This window comes from Narcine bancroftii, chromosome 11, assembly GCF_036971445.1.
Source record: "Narcine bancroftii isolate sNarBan1 chromosome 11, sNarBan1.hap1, whole genome shotgun sequence".
Taxonomy (NCBI): Eukaryota; Metazoa; Chordata; class Chondrichthyes; order Torpediniformes; family Narcinidae; genus Narcine; species Narcine bancroftii.
This window is the reverse complement of record NC_091479.1, coordinates 75,042,675-75,059,301: the sequence shown is the minus strand read 5'-3', so window position 1 is coordinate 75,059,301 and position 16,627 is coordinate 75,042,675. Positions and strand designations below refer to the sequence as shown.

Genomic DNA, 16,627 nt, shown 5'->3' with positions numbered 1-16,627 from the left:
TGTAGTTTTGTTTGAAATTATCTTGGACTCTTACATTTATTATATTAACTACACTCCGGAATCTTTCCAAGTTGTCAGAACAATCCCATTTCCCAGTAACACTCTTGCAGAGGAGTCAATTGACCTGACAACCAAATGGACTTTTGGGAGGTGGGGTAGGAAAGAAACTGATAGAAGTGAAAAGATGCAGTCTCTAAGTAGACAACACTGGAGGGCAGAATCAAACCTTGAGTTGAGATAGCTGCATTACCTGTTGTGTTAGTCTGTGGATCAAAAGCATTTAATTCTTTAAAACCATATATCTCAGCGCTTTTTTCTGGAGACTGGTAAAATGGAATATTTTTTGCAGGTTGCTCCTATGACTTCCATAATTGTTTCTGATTAATAAATCAGCTAGTATAATCAAAGTGTTTTCTCCTCAGGAAGGGGGATTTATGGTTTTTTTTGTATTGTGCAAATTCTCCCTTAAAAATGCTGAAAAGTATTGTTTACTTTTTTGTGCTTTTCCTGTCTGGGACTTGAACAGAACTTCCCATTCAAATTTATGTATGGGAATGTATGGATGTTTAAAAATAATAAAACCAGCAAGTAGGCAACATTTTATTTTTAAAAATGGATGAAAATTTCACTTTTTCTCTATTAGACAAATTGTAATTGTTTCAAGTTGACTGATTTCCTTCACCAGCTGCTCTTAACAATGAAGCCCAGTATGGAGAATTGAAAGTCTTCCATTTAACACCTATGATAATCTAAAGTGAAATAAACATGGGTAACCTCAACCAAACCAACATTTGATCATAAAATTAAATCTTTCAGTATTAATGGCTAGGATGCCCCAAAACAGAATCAATGTGTAAAATACACAAGTTTTGTTTACTTTAAAACATCCTGCCCCCCCCACAAGTAACAAAAATGATCACCAATTGCTCATCCAAAGTACAAAATATTCTTGCTGAATGTCTTTATTAGCAAGTAATTTGCACGCGGAATTTATTCTGATTAGCTCTCTTTCAGAGGCTGAAGAAACATACAATTATGACATTTACAACAAAAAAAGGCACAGATGCAACAATCGTGATCCACATGCACTAGAAATCAATTAGCCTCAGATTTTTCATTTTCTAACGTTTCGGTCTTTATACCATATACAGCAATGATGCAAGAGGAAAAACCAGCCCATTCAGTTTGTATATCTCCTATTACGTCACCAAACCAGAACTTGGGGACAAAAGTAGCATCCCAGATCTGATCTTTACATTTCATGTCGCTAGTGTTGCAAAAGCAAATAATGTCTTTCCACATCATTTATCTAGTTTTGTACAGTGCCCCTATTAATGTTTGGGACAAAGTAGTTTCCCTCTATTTGCCCTTGTGCTCCACAATTTTAAAGTTGTAGTCAAACAATTCACATGATTAAAATGCACATTCCAGTTTTTATTCAAGGTTGTTTGCATACATTTTGATTTGACCATGTAGAATTACAGTACTTTTTATATAGACTCCCCCTCAATTCAGGGCATCATAACTGGAACAGAGCAAAGTGTCTTTGTCCCAACATTATGGGCACTAGTTGGGAAAAGGAATCAAGTTACATTTAACTACCTGATTAAAACCGATGAGCTTCTCAGCAGCTGTTCCTTTATATCATGAAGTTCAAGCCACCTTTAGGAGATCCATCTGCCAGGGTATTTAGTTAAAATAATAATGTCAACTATGGATTCAGCTGTACAGTACTAATAATAACATTTCCATTTCATTCAGTTCACTTACCAAGGTTAAATGCAGAGATCGAGGTACATTTATGGCAATTCCTCATTGGGTAGAAATCTGGAGCTGAAGACTTGACTATAGTACTCAATAAGGAGCTCGGCAAACATGTTTATTGGGGGAAGGGCGTGCAGTGTAGCAGGTCCTTTTGGGGGCCAGATAAGGTTCACTCCAAAGACGCATGCCAAATTCGAAGGGTTCATTTTATTAAAAATGCTCTCCTGGGATACCTATCATGAAATAAGCATAATTATATTTTAACAATAAGTGAAGATCAGTAGTTATTTCTAAAGCAATTTAAAAGTTTCCATCTCAAAATTAATCTGGCCATTACACTGATGCAGAATACAGAGCAAAAGCATTCACTGAGCTCAGTATGTACCTTGAACATAGTCAGACCTTTAATCTTGTTTGAAACTCAGTGGATTGGTTATTCTCATGAAATGGAAGAGGAATTAAGGATATTTAAAAATCCAAATGTACATCGTTTCATTGTTCCCCGATCTGAACTGCACTAAATACTTATTCCTGTTTCACACAGTTTTACGGTCACATCTTAAAGGCTTCCGAGAGTAAACATGATTTGAGCAATTATGAATCAAACAGGATAGCACAATTGTGATGACTTCTAGGACATGGACCCAGCTAAGACCATAAGATTATAGGAACAGAAGTAGGTCATTCGGCTGATCGAGTCCACTCCACCATTCTATTATGAGCTGATCCATTCTGCCACTCAGTCCCACTTACTTGTCATATGCCCATAACTTTTGATACCCTGACTATTCAGATATCTATCAATCTCTGACTTAAATACCTAATGACCTGGCCTGCACAATTGCCCAAGATAGCAAATTCACCACTCTCTGGATGAAGAAATCCCTCTGCATCTTGATTTGAAATGGATGCCCTTCAATCATGAAGTTGTGCCATCCTGTTCTAGACTCCCCTACCATGGGAAACAAATTTGCCACATCTCCACTGTCCAGGCCTTTCAACATTCAAAACGTTGCTTCTGAACTCCAAGGAGTTCAGTCTAAGAGCTGTAAAATGTTCCTCATACGCTGATCCCTTCATTCCAGGAGTCATTCTTGTGCATCTTCTCTGAACCATCTCCAATGTCAGCACATCCATTCTTAAATAAGGAGGCCAAAACTGTGCCCTGTACTCTCAAGTGAAGCTCACCACTGCCATAAGGCCCCTGCTCTTTTATCCTATTCCTCTAGATACAAATGCCAACATTGCATTCACGTTCTTCACCACCAACTCAACTTGAAGATTAACCTTTAATGTATCCTGTGTGAGGACTCCCAAGTCCTTTTCCCATTAGAATTTTGAATTATATCCCCAACCAAATAATAGTCTGCTCTTATTCTTTCTACTAAAATGCAGGACTTTATACTTCACAACAGTAGTTTTCAACCTTTCTCTTTCCACTTTATTTAATCCCTATGCCATAGGTGCTCTGTTATTAGTAAGGGATTGCTTAAGGTGGGATGTGAGTGGAAATAAAAAGTCTGAAAACCACTGTTTTAATCGTACCTGATTCACTCATTATGTGCAAGGTTTCATAACTCCAAAAGGAAAAGGGCCAATGTCAATTTTTCTCAAGCAAAATATTTCATTAACAATTGGGTCTAGAGCAGTGATTTTCAACCTTCCCTTCCCACTCACATCCCACCTTAAGCAATCCCATACTAATCACAAAGCATCGATGGCATAGGGATTACTTAAAGTGGTGAGTGAAAAGAAAAAAGGTTGTAAACCACTGCTTTACAACATTGTTTTATTTGCCACTTCTTTGCCCATTCTCCCAAAATAAGTCTCTCTGCAGTCTCTTTATTTCCACATTACTACCTGCCCCTCCACCTACCCTTTTATCATCTGCAAACTTAGCCACAAATCCATTTATTCCACAATCCAAATAATTAACATACAACACAGAAAGAAATGGCACCAACACTAAACCCTGCGAAAGACCACTGGTAACTGATAGCTAACCAGAATAGGATCTGGTTGATCAGAATCGTTTGTTCAGGTGCCTTGCCATTCGGCGTGGGAGATCATATCTCTCCATCCATCACAGTCTCTGAATCAGAATAGGATCCCTTTATTTCCTACTGCTCAGCCAATGCAATACCCATGCTAGCATTGTTCCTGTAAGTGTAATTCCATGGGCTCTCATCTTGTTAAGCAGCCTTATGTGTGGCATCCAATCAAAGGCATTTTGAAAGTCCAAATATACAACATCCACTGCATCTTATTTGTCTAGCTGCCTATACCTGAAGGAAACCATTGCTGACTTTAGGTTACCTTCATGATTCCTTTATTATCACGTGATAAAACAGATGTAATATGACATGAAATTGCATTTGGTCTGCATAAGACAAAGATATGCCATCAGCAGAAATTGTCTGGTGCCCCTTGTAGTCAGAGAAAGAGAAGCAAAAGAGGACCTTCAAAGCCATGGAGTGTCTGGATTTGCCTCCAGCACTCCTGTAGCCTCTGCAGACACAAGACTTCAATTCAAACCATCGGCACCTCAATCTCCACATCTCTGACACCATCAGGAAGCTTTCTGTGCCCAAGACCTCTCAGGAGCCCTTCCGAAACTCGGCACCCTTCCGCATCCCGATTCGGATACCTGGTATCCCTTCCACTAGGCTTGAGCAGTCCGCAGCCAGGTGAGTGTCCTTTGACTGTCTTTCTTCTCTTTGGCTTGGCTTCGCGGACGAAGATTTATGGAGGGGGCAAAAAGTCCACGTCAGCTGCAGGCTCGTTTGTGGCTGACAAGTCCGATGCGGGACAGGCAGACACGGTTGCAGCGGTTGCAGGGGAAAATTGGTTGGTTGGGGTTGGGTGTTGGGTTTTTCCTCCTTTGCCTTTTGTCAGTGAGGTGGGCTCTGCGGTCTTCTTCAAAGGAGGTTGCTGCCCGCCAAACTGTGAGGCGCCAAGATGCACGGTTTGAGGCGATAGCAGCCCACTGGCGGTGGTCAATGTGGCAGGCACCAAGAGATTTCTTTAGGCAGTCCTTGTACCTTTTCTTTGGTGCACCTCTGTCACGGTGGCCAGTGGAGAGCTCGCCATATAACACGATCTTGGGAAGGCAATGGTCCTCCATTCTGGAGACGTGACCCATCCAGCCTATGTGTTCTTCAGCCTCAGAGCCCCTCACTGGTCCGCCACCATGGTCACAGACCCCATAAGGTTCATCTCATTTGCTTCTCCTTCTCAAATTGGGGTTGTTCTCCCTGTTTTCTGGTGCCCTGTACCAGTCCTCTGCTTCTCTAGAGTCTGCAACTCTGAGGTCACAGCCAGCCCGCTTGGGCCCATTCATAAGATTTTAAAATCAAACATTGTTGGCTCCTTTAACAGGCTGTTTAAAGCCTGAGCAGAGCTGAAAGTCGTAGGACTAGATGTAGAACCCTGCAGAGGAGTGCACTCCCCTAGGTCCGCAGCAGCACTGCCATTTTTTTGGTCATGTACTCTGCAATCTCTTCCTTGACAATCAACTCCAACTTCCCAACTCCCAATGTTTCAGCTACCAGGTCTGCAATTTCCTTTCTGCTTCCTCCCTCTCCTTATAAATAGCAGAGTGACCTTTAGATTTTTCTAGCTTTCCAGAACTGTGCCAGGTGAATCATATCTATCGATTCTTGGAAGATCATTACGAATGCCTCCACCATCGCCAACTACTTTTTTCAGGGCACATTCCATCTGATCCGAGAGACTTGTCTACCCTGAGACCTCTCCACTTCCCAAGCACCTATTTGCAATCCTAGTGATTGCAATCCTAGTGATTGCAAATATCAGTTATACTGCTAATGTCTGATGCAAAATACTCATTCAGTTCTACTGCCATCTCATCTCCCTTTACAATGTTTCCAACATCATTTTCTACCAGACCTATCTATTTTTTTTAAAACTCTTAATACACAGAACACTTGTCCTGTGCTAATAAAATTCTGGATGCTCTGATTTCAACCTCAGCTCTGAATTCTGGTGAATTCATGGATGTGTTTCAACTTCCTTGCTTCTCAAGCATCTGGACACTGCTACATTAATTGAAATTATTCAAAGACCCTAATTCCACCACCTACAGAAGAGAGATCTCAACCTCATGAAATTGTCCATTTAAGACCAAGGCACTTTTAAAAAAGGTGACCCTCCACTGGTTCTAGATTCTCCCTCACCCACCCAATAAAGGTCCTTCAGAATCCTGTGTGTTTTATCCAAGTCTCCATTTACACTTCTAAACTCGAGTGGCGACAGGTCTAGCCGATCCAATCTTTCCTCATTATTCTCTATAGCCCATTTATTAATCTTGCAAATCACCTCTATCCAATTTCCAATATACTAAAAGTCCAAAAATCTGGATGCCAGAATACAGGAGCACCTGAGAATCTGGACTCTCAAACTTTAAAAAAAAATTTAGCGGGCTGTTGTGCAACAGCAAGCCACCACGCTTCATACAGGTAATTTTAATCACAAATAAATTCATTTGTATGCTGTATTTTTCTTTTACAAGGTTCGTTTTCAAACATAATTTCAAGCATTAAATGCTTTTTTTTGTAGTGAAAAAATATTTATATTTTTGTAAAGTGTTTATTTTTCTTTAAAACTGCTCATTTTGATATGTGAAGCATGCTGTATTTGCTAATGAATAAACTATCTGTTTATTTTATCTGTTCACCTCTTCCTTGTTCCTCCTTAAATTTGAATTTTAAAAGTACTGTCCAAGAATCCAGACCGACCCAATTTCAGAGCAGTCCAGATTTTAGGACTTTTACTGTATATTAACTTCTTGCCTTAACCCTTTGGACTCTGTATCCCTGTTTTCAGGGGACTATCAACAAGCACATAGACTGTGTCCCTGTTTTTTGTGACTGGTTTTATACCCAACCACCAGCTGGCTCATATTGTAGTTTATCCATGGACCCAGTCTGGCATATATATTATGAAAGGTTAAAAATAGCCAAAGTCCAAAGAGACTGTAAAATAACCAATGTACTACACAATACTTCAGATATGGTCTCATTAGCACCCAACGCAACTGAAACACAAAGTGTTTTCGTTTCCTGAGTGAGAAACAGCAACATTCTTCTTTTATAATTGCTCTCTGAACCAGGACCAAGACACCCAGTTCCCTCCTTCTCAGGGCTCTGCAATCCTTTGGCAATTAAATGTCTCCTGATAAAAGGAACAATTTTACATTATCTATGTTATAGCTTAACCCAATCTTTCTCTCTTGTTCAAAACATTTTAAATCCCTTTGTAGGCATCTTATGTCCTCTTTGCAACTTATTTGTAATCTTTGTGCCAGAGCCACCATCCACAGCTTCATTCAAGTCATTATATCAGGGGTTCCCAACTTGGGGTACATGTACCCCCAGTGGTACATTTGCACTTTTCAGGGGGTACATTGGGACTGAGAGAATAACCACTATTGAACAATACATGGTGTTGGAATCTGCCGTCAGATTGCACATGTCGGGTTTTTTTAATCTTTAATTTTTAGGGGTACACGGAAACCTATAAAAATGCCCAAGGAACAAAAAGGTTTGGAACCCCTGAATTATATGAATTGTAACATGTAGAGGCCGCATCATCAGTCCGTTCATTGCAGCTTACCAACCATAAAACAATTGATTTATCCCTGCTTATTTCCTATCCCAACACCTTCTACACCGAGCTTTTATTTTCCATAATAATTTTTGATGCAGCTACTTCTCAAATACCTTCAGAAAATCCAAGTACAGTACAACCACTAGCTCAACAGTATATTTTGCTTCTTCAGAGGGTATTTTCCAGGCTAAAGGGACTTCCCTTGAATGTAGAGAATTTTGGAAAATTAAAATCAATGCATCACCATCACTTCTTTGGGTCGAAGTCCATCAGATTAAAAGATCGGTCATCTTACACCTCCATACAGCTTAGTTTGCTGAATGCTTTCCAGATCTTATTGCACGTAAGCATGGATTGCTTCTTTTTCTCTGGAGTAGTGAAAAGAATGGAAACTTGATTGGTCATTAGCCAAAGTCCACACTTCTGACCTTGGGACAGAAGAATGGACATTGGTGAAGCTGATGAAGATGGTTGGGCCTCGGACATTGTGTGAAGTTCCATGGCCCAGGACATCATCTATTTATAGTAGGGGGGGGGGGGCGCGAAAGAGAAGGAAAAGGGACATCTCAGGTGAGGAGAAAAAAAATCATTTTAGATCTCCTCCTACCACCCCCCCCCCCCCCCCCCAGCCTTAGCTTTCTGTTTACAAAACAAAATCCTAATAATGAACCTCAATGAGAAATAACTAATTCTTTTTTGTGGTGAGGTGGTCATCGATTTCACAGGAATGATAGGCAAAAGGAAGCACTTCCAGGACAGGGATCTCCATATTAATAAAGGCTAATTAACCTGTCCTTTTTGTCCAAGAGCTGACACTGCATCTCTGAAACACAGAACATGGACATTGGTTTGATTATATGCTTTACACTCTAAATGATACAAAACTCACCATGTTAAGAAAGCAGATCAAGTACTTCACAACAATGTAGTTATGTTCCGGAAGTCTCTGCATGATTTGCTTGCAGCGTGTTACTCGCAGACTGCTTTCAACAACTAGAAGTCAAAGTACACATCTGTTAGACTTTATTTAAATCTGGAGTTATTTGTGGCAGATACGTCAACATCGATGAAAATATGCGGTGTAACATTTTCTCCCGGCCTGCATAAGTTCTTCAGTGAAGAACTAACATTATTTCTTTAGCAAGTTGATTCCATTATCCTGGATCACTCTCTCCATCAAGATAGTGGAGTCTGACATGTTCTGATTCATTACTTTCTTACCTCTGCCCAGCAAAGCACTTCAATATCTCTAGATAGTCTCAGGAATTCTTTTGGCAAATGGACTGGTTATTGAAATGTAACATTTCATTCTCACCAGCACAAATCCCTCTCCCTCAGTTCACCACATTCACGATATGATCAAATATTTCTGGATGACGTGCAAATTTGAATGATGCAAAACAACCCACCTTTTTAGCAAGCCATTGCATTTGCCTAACACAGGGATGGCCAACCTTTTAATTTTAACACAACAGTAATAGGCCATTTCAACCCACGAGTATGTACCAAGGATTGCATGTTAATTGGCAGCACGGACTCATGGGCTAAAATGGTCTGTTACCGTGCTGCAAGTCTAAATTAAAAAGTTGGCCAGCCATGGTTAGCACCTTTCAGGACATCTGAAATACTTCATTGGCTGGAATGCAGCAACTATGTCAATCAATTTGTGTAGAGCAATTTCGCACAAAGAGTAATGTGATATTGACCAGATTCTTACTTTAACTCTATTGACTGAATTATGGCCCAAGGCACCAGAAAGAACTGTATTCCCTTCCTTGGAAATAGCCCCAGTCTCAATTTAAGAAGACATTTTTCTGTTTACGATACAGCACTCATTCAGTGCTGCACTGAAATGCTGAGGTTTACAACAGGCAATTCAACACAAAGCTAATCTTCCATTTTAAAAACAACATTATCTTACAAGCGCCCTAGGCATGCAAATATTTAAATTAAGAAATTGCCACAATTTCTGACTGTTTTATTCCCCTGTGTTTGCAGTTTCATCATATAGCAATTTTTTTGAAGACCTATTGCCGAGTATTTAATAAAAAATCTGAATGAAGGAGAGATGCAAGAAATGGATGCTTGAATCAAAGCAGATTTTTGCATTTTATTTCTCTTTCAGTTTCTGAAGGTCACCTACCTTTTAAAAGTACATTTTCAAAAATAATTTTAAAAGATGCTTTGCCTTTATTTTCTTCATTATAACTTATTACCCCACCTAACGGGCACCGGTACACTTCTGATATCTCATTTGAGTACCTACCCTGGATGTTTGAACTGAGAGTGAATCATGGGGAATAATATCCCAAAAGGAATTTCAGACAATTGGAAAAGACATGTTAGCTGACATCATCAAATCCAGCAGGCTTAAAATGACTGATCTAAAGAGGTTTCTAGCAAATTCTTAACGAGAAAAAAAAACAAGCTGGACAAAATCCACTGTAGCCTAAAATAAAACAAATTTTAAATTCAAAATTGCCTTGAGTAAACTGTACAGATAATTTCAGGATGTTATGGATGAAGACCATTCATATTAAAATGCACTCAAGGCAAAAAAAAAATCTCTTGCTATGCATCTGTAGGAGATTTTCAGATCTCAGATTTATTGTGAGTACATACATGACATCATATAAAACCCCAAGATTGTCTTTCCTGCAGGCGAGGCAGAATTACCTTATATTAGCAGTGCAAAAAACTGTACTCATTGTACACATGAAAACAAGAAATGTAAACAAACTAAATTGTACAACAGAAGTGGGGAAAAAAAATCAATAAAGAGCAAAAGTGCAAGTCCTTAAATGAGTCCATGATGGAGTTTATTGTTGAGAAGTCCAATGGTAGAGGAGTAGCAGCTATTCTTGAACATGTTCCTGTGAGTCTTGTGGTAACTAAACCTCTTTCCTGATGGTAGCAGGGAGAACAGAGCATGTGCTGGGTGGTGTGGATCCTTGATGATTGCTGCTGCTTGCCGACGGCAGTGTTCCCTGTAGATGTTCTCAACTGTGATGTCTTGGGCTGAGTCAACTACCTTTTGTAGGGCTCTACGGTCAGGGGTATAGCAGACTGTGTTGCAGCTGGTTAGCATATTTGCCAACACACACATGTAGAAATTTGCCAAGGTCATACCAAATCTCCACAAACTCCTGAGGTGCTGACATCCTTTCTTCATAACGTCATTACTGAGTTGGGTCCAGAAACGATCCTCTGAGATTGTAACTCCCAGGAATTTATATTTGATCACCTCTCCACCTCTAGTACCCCAATGATCACTGGATCATACACCTCTGGTTTTCCCTTCCTGAAGTCAACAATCACATAGAAGTATTCACCTAAAAGATATCTAAATATACCATATATTTTTAAAACACCCCATTCACAAGTAACAAAGCTGTATGTTAAGTAAGTAACAAAATAAAACCTTGGCCCACCAAGCAGCAACGGCAATGGCCCATGAAGCTGGAGCGCTGACATTATGCTCCTGGTAGGAGTAGAAACCTCAGCCTACAAGGCAGTAGCGGTGACGGTCACCTCAGTGTAGGAGTGGTTATGGCAGCGACCAGCAGTGGGGAGATGCTTCCAGCATTGACTTGTACACTGAATCGACATCAAGCTGTTTTTTTTTTTCCCCAGTGAATTTAAGGTCTCCAAAGTATATCTGGTTTATAAGTAGACCCCCAGACACCCCCCCCCCCCCCCCCACAATTTAGAGAATTTTTTTTAGGGCTTTACGGCTCGACTTGTACGCTGAAATATACGGCATTTTGCCCATGCTCTCTTTCAACAGTTCTGCAGAAAGCCAATGTTCACATATGTAAACAAAGCAAGTATAAAATGCTACAGGCAAAATAAATATTCATTGGCTTAGAGAATCAGCTATGGTTTCAGGGTGGGAGATGATCCATAATTTTATAAATGCCAGGAAAATTAGAACAAAAAAGCTAAACGGTTAATTGCTTTTTTGATCATTTGGACAGACCTGTCTTCTGAGTCTCCATCTGTTAACAGAAGTTTGTGCAACACTCAAGATCATGATTAATTTATAGATCAGGCATCATCAACAATAGCAATCAAAACATTAATTAAAAATAGACAAGGCTCAATTCTTAGATTACCTCACAGCAATCTTAATCTGTTGTGTTTTATGTTGCTTAAGTGAAAGCTCTTTCCTCATCAAGAAAAAAAACATTCATTTTCAGGATCTCACTGTGGATCAATGGATACAAGTGCAGACATTCCAAAGGCAACAGCACGGAAAATACCTTAACTGTTAATTCTTAATTTATACCACCTCTTCTGAGGACAACACCTTCACATGGATATACATCCACAATCATTGTCAGGATTCCTCTAAACCAACATTATTTCCTGCTATTCGAATTAAGGGCAGTCCTTCAATACTGGAAAATTAACATGCGGAAGGACAGGTAGGATCTAGTTGTGATGGTGCTTATAGGAATTGTGGCATGAGTTTGTTCTAAGGGAGTTTGAAGAACAAGAGTACAAATTAAAATGGGGACTACAAAAGGAAATTTCTGAATTACAACCTGCCTCAAAGGAAAACTGGGTGACGGTTTCCACTTGGACTCCAACCGGTCTGGGACCAACATCTTGGTGAATGGCATGATTAAGATTAGGCAGAACTTCCAACAAAGAGATAGTTCTGTTCAAGGTAAAGATACCAATCAGAAAGTGTAGTAGAAACTAAAAGAAAAAAAGAACCAATTTGAAAAATTAAAACAGATTTTGTTAAGAAGGAACAGCAAAGTTAAAAATGGTATTAGGACATCAGGGACCATGGCCCATTTGGGTGGGGGGGGGAGGGGGGAAATAGTGAAATGTTCAAATAAAAAGTGCTACATCCAAATGCAGAGTTGACAGACAAATTAACAATACACAAACAATAAAGGATTTAATATACTGACTTTTCTCTTATTCAGGGTCAGGAATGAAAAGTTGCAAACTGATTAATTCAAGCTTCTTGGAAAAGAGAAACTCAATTAGGTAGAATTAGATAGGGTTGTAATATAGAAAAAAAATCAAGAGAGAATTAGTACATAAATCACATAGGGTAACAAAAAAATCAATGGGACTAATTTTTAAATTTGCTGATGTCGATCTCTGTCTTGGCCAGAAAACTGTAGATCATTTCAAAGATGATAGGAGTGAAATAATATTAATGTAGACTTGAAAAGACAAATATGGAAAAATAAAGAACTGCATTTAAATATAGTGCCCTCTATAATGTTGAGGGCAAAAACATTTTTTCTTTTAATTGCCGCTGTGTTCCAGTTTAAAATTTGTAATCAAACAATTCATATTTGATTAAACTGCACATTCTTGATTTTTTCCCCCCAAGGTTATTTGTATACAATTTAGTTTGACCACAAAAATTACAGCCCTATTTCAGGGCACCATAATGTTTGGGACATTTGGCTTCACAGGTGTCTAATTACTCAGTTTTGTTTAATTGATTCAATGGTGCAGATATAAGAGAGCTAGGCTTGCTTCTAAACTTTTGATCATTTTTGAAGTCTAGTTGACATTTTTCAACAGGAAGTTTAGAGTTGTGTCAATGAAAGTCAAAGAGCCATTATGAGGCTGAAAAACACCAATAAAACTGGAAGAGACATCACCCAAACCTTAGGATTACCAAAATCAGCTGGTTGGAAGATCATTAAGAAGGAGCATACAGGTGAGCTTAGTAATTGCAAAGGAACTGGTAGGCCAAGGAAGACCTCCACTGTTTTTTTTTTTTTGTTTTTTTTTAAATTTTTTATTTTTCACACCATAAATCACATTAGCCATGATATACACTATTTCTTTTTCACACATATACAGTGACATTTTCTCCCCCCCCCCTTTCCTCCCAAACCACACCCCCACCCCCCCCTCTCATCCATTTTAGGTATACAATCTAGGTTGCATTAAGCCAGTCAGACAATGTTGTCATTCAACAAAATTACACCAGAAATTCTACTGAGTCCATTCTTTTCTTTCCTTCTCCTTCCATCAACTTAGGTAATGTTTGTCCCCGGTAGGTTTTCGCTATTGTATTTAATGTAAGGCTCCTATACTTGTTTGAATATTTCAATATTATTTCTTAACCTATATGTTATTTTTTCTAATGGAATACATTTATTCATTTAAATTTGGTAGTTTCTTCCTTTTAATTTGGTTATGTATTCCATTAATATTTAAAGACATATAGTTCAGCGTAGCCTTTTTATATTTTGTTTATCTCCTCTTTCCGTTTTTCCTTTCCTCCTTTTCCATTTCTGTTTTCTTATTTTCAACTCTTTATAAGACCTCCACTGTTGATAACAGAAGAATTCTCATCATAATGAAGGAAAATCCCCAAACTCCTGTCCAACAGATCAGAAACACTCTTCAGCAGCCAGATGCGCATGTGTCAATAGCAAATGTTTACAGAAGACTTCATGAACAGAAATAGAGATGCTACACTGCAAGATACAAACCACTAGTTAGCCTCCGAAACAGGGTGGCCTGATTACAGTTTGCCAAGAAGTATTTGAAAAGCCTGTAGAGTTCTGGAAAAAGATCTTGTGGACAGATGAGACCAAGATTAACCAGTATCAGAGTGATGGCAAGAGCAAAGTGTGGAGGCATAAAGGAACTGCCTAAGATTCAAACCATACCACCTCATCTGTGAAACATGGTGGTGGGGGTGTTACGGCCTGGGGACGTGTGGCTGCCACAGGTACAGACACACTTATCTTCATCGATGATGCAGCTGCTGATGGGAGTAACAAATGAATTCTGAGGTGTACAGAAACATTTTATCAGCTCAAGTTTGACCAAATGCCTCAAAACACATTGGGCAGAGCTTCATCCTACAGCAAGACAATGATCCCAAACATGCTGCTAAAGAAATAAAGGAGTTTTACCAAAGCTAAAAATTGGAAAATTCTTGAATGGCCAAGTCAGTCACTTGATCTAATTCCAACTGAGCATGGCCTTCCATGTGCTGAATATAAAACTTAAGGAGACAAGTCCCTGAAACAAGCAGGAGCTAAGGACGGCTGCAGTAGAAGCTTGGCAGAGACCAAAGATACTCTGCACCTGGTGATGTCGATGAATCACAGATTTAAAGCAGCCATTGGATGCAAGAGATATGCAAAGAAGTACTGAACTTGACTACTTTAATATACATAGCATTGATGTGACCCAAATATTATGGTGCCCTGAAATGAGGGGACTATGTATAAAAGTGTTGTAATTACTACATGGTCAAACCAAAATGTATACAAATAACCTTGAATGAAAGTACATATTCCAGATTTTAATCACATGAATTGTTTAATTAAATATTTAAAACTGTGGAGCTCAGGGACAAATAAAGGAAGAAAAAAAATGTCTTTGTTCCAAACATCATGGAGGGGACTATAAAATCTTTCAAAATCTCAGGAGATTCGAAAGTACAAAGCCACTGAAACATCCACTTGAAGCAGAATTTCTATTATGTAAGACGCAACAGGGCAGTACGGCTTCTCCATATGGACGTCCTGGACTCCTTCCGAACTAATGAATGAGATGCTGGAACTCATGGATGGACACAACCCCTCTCTGCTTTTTGAGTTACTTTTTCCCCTCGAGAAAATGCCAGAAGACAACTGTTTGATGTTTGCAGACGAAGACTTTAATGACCCCAGTTGTTTTAGCAGCCTGTGCTGATGAATTGTGACAAGCAAAGCAGCATGGTAGACTTTCGGTTGGTCGCATAGCAGTGCCTCAGCAAAGGACATGAACCCTGCCCACTCTGGATAGTGGTGTGGCGTCAAACTTGACTGGATGCAGCGACGACAGGACAGTGGCGCTATGACCATCAGAGAATGGGAGCTGCAACCCACCGCTGCTATCACCCCTGCACGCATCGGGAAATTCCACATTAGTGGCAGTGACGGCCGGTCACAAGAACAACCTCTGGGATTTCCTCTGGGATCAACACTCAGGCTGTCGGATCTTGATCTATACAGGAGCAGAGGTTAATGTGTTACCCTCCTCTGGCCCAGACACATGTTCAGGAAAGAAGGGGCTGCCTCTTGTGGCCACCAACAACAGCAGCATCTGGACGCTCCACTCAATTTCGGCTCATCACAGTTCAGCTGGTCCTTTATCATTTCTGATGTATTAAGAACACACCCTTCTAGTAGATCTCAAAGGATGCTATCTAGTGAATTCAAAGACTTTAGAGTCCCTCGCCTTGCACCCTGCGGCATTGCCCGCACCTCACCTCAACTCAGTGAATATGCCAGAATTCTAGCAGAATTCCCCAGCAGCATTACTCCACAGTTCACAATGGCCCAACTGAAACATGAAGAACAGCACCATATTCCGACTGATGGATGCCACCTGCATGCATGAGTTCACAGGCTACCTCGTGATAGATTGCGGTTGGCTAAAGACGAATTCCGACACATGGTGGAAATGGAATTGTTTGCTGCTCCAACAGCCCTTGGGCATCACCACTGCGTATGGTACCTAAGGCATCTGGAGAGTGGAGACCTTGTGGGTACTATTGGTGTCTGTGACATATACAGGATTTCTCTGTAATCCTTCACAGCGTTACTAAAATTTTCTTAAATTAGACCTGGTGTGCAGGTACATTGGATCCCAGTTCACCTGGGTGACATTCCCAAGACTGCCTTGATTATCCCATTTAGGCTATTTGAATTTCTCTGTTTGCCTTTCAGTTTAAAACGCGCAACCCAGACATTTTAACGCCTAATGGACACAATGACCCTGGGCCTGGATTTCGTATTAGTTTCTTTGGATGACATCCTTATTGCCAGCCTCTCACAGCAGCACCACTGGGCCCATCTCCCTCATCTAGGTCAGTGGCTAGATGACTGTGTGATAGCGATCAACCTGGTCAAATGTCAGTTTGGCCTCACATCTGTCAGCACGAAGCAGTTCCACTACCTTCCAAGGTCTAGGCCATTTGCAAATTTCCAAAACCCTCCACCTTTAAAGGCCTGCAGGAGTTGGTTGGCATGATTAACTTTTACCATCGTTTCAGGCCAGCTGCAGCCAAAGTTATGCAGCCACTTTTCAAACTCTTGTCTGGACATCCCAAAGATCTGAAATGGAATGACACGGCCACGACCACGATCGAGACTGCCAAAGGAGCGCGAGCGAGAGCCATTGTGCTCATGTACCTGAAGGTGATGTACCAACGGCTCTGATGGTGGATGCTTCAGGTACTGCGGTAAGT

At 40.1% G+C, this 16,627-nt stretch overlaps 1 protein-coding gene across 3 annotated transcripts in view; it reads right to left on the bottom strand.

The window, feature by feature from the left end:
* Positions 1–586: 586 nt before the first annotated feature.
* The window catches only part of LOC138745914 (rho GTPase-activating protein 8-like), a 71,983-nt gene continuing 55,942 nt past the window's right edge, over positions 587–16,627 (bottom strand). For 2 of the 3 annotated variants that reach the window (XM_069903432.1, XM_069903434.1), the window contains 3 exons: positions 8,282–8,385; positions 1,771–1,997; positions 587–1,677 (listed from right to left, as the gene is read on the bottom strand). In XM_069903432.1, the coding sequence (XP_069759533.1) occupies positions 1,800–1,997; positions 8,282–8,385 (302 nt within the window). In that variant the 3' untranslated portion in view covers positions 587–1,677; positions 1,771–1,799. The remainder of the gene's footprint in view (positions 1,678–1,770; positions 1,998–8,281; positions 8,386–16,627) is intronic. The other variant, XR_011346581.1, reaches the window with a different exon arrangement.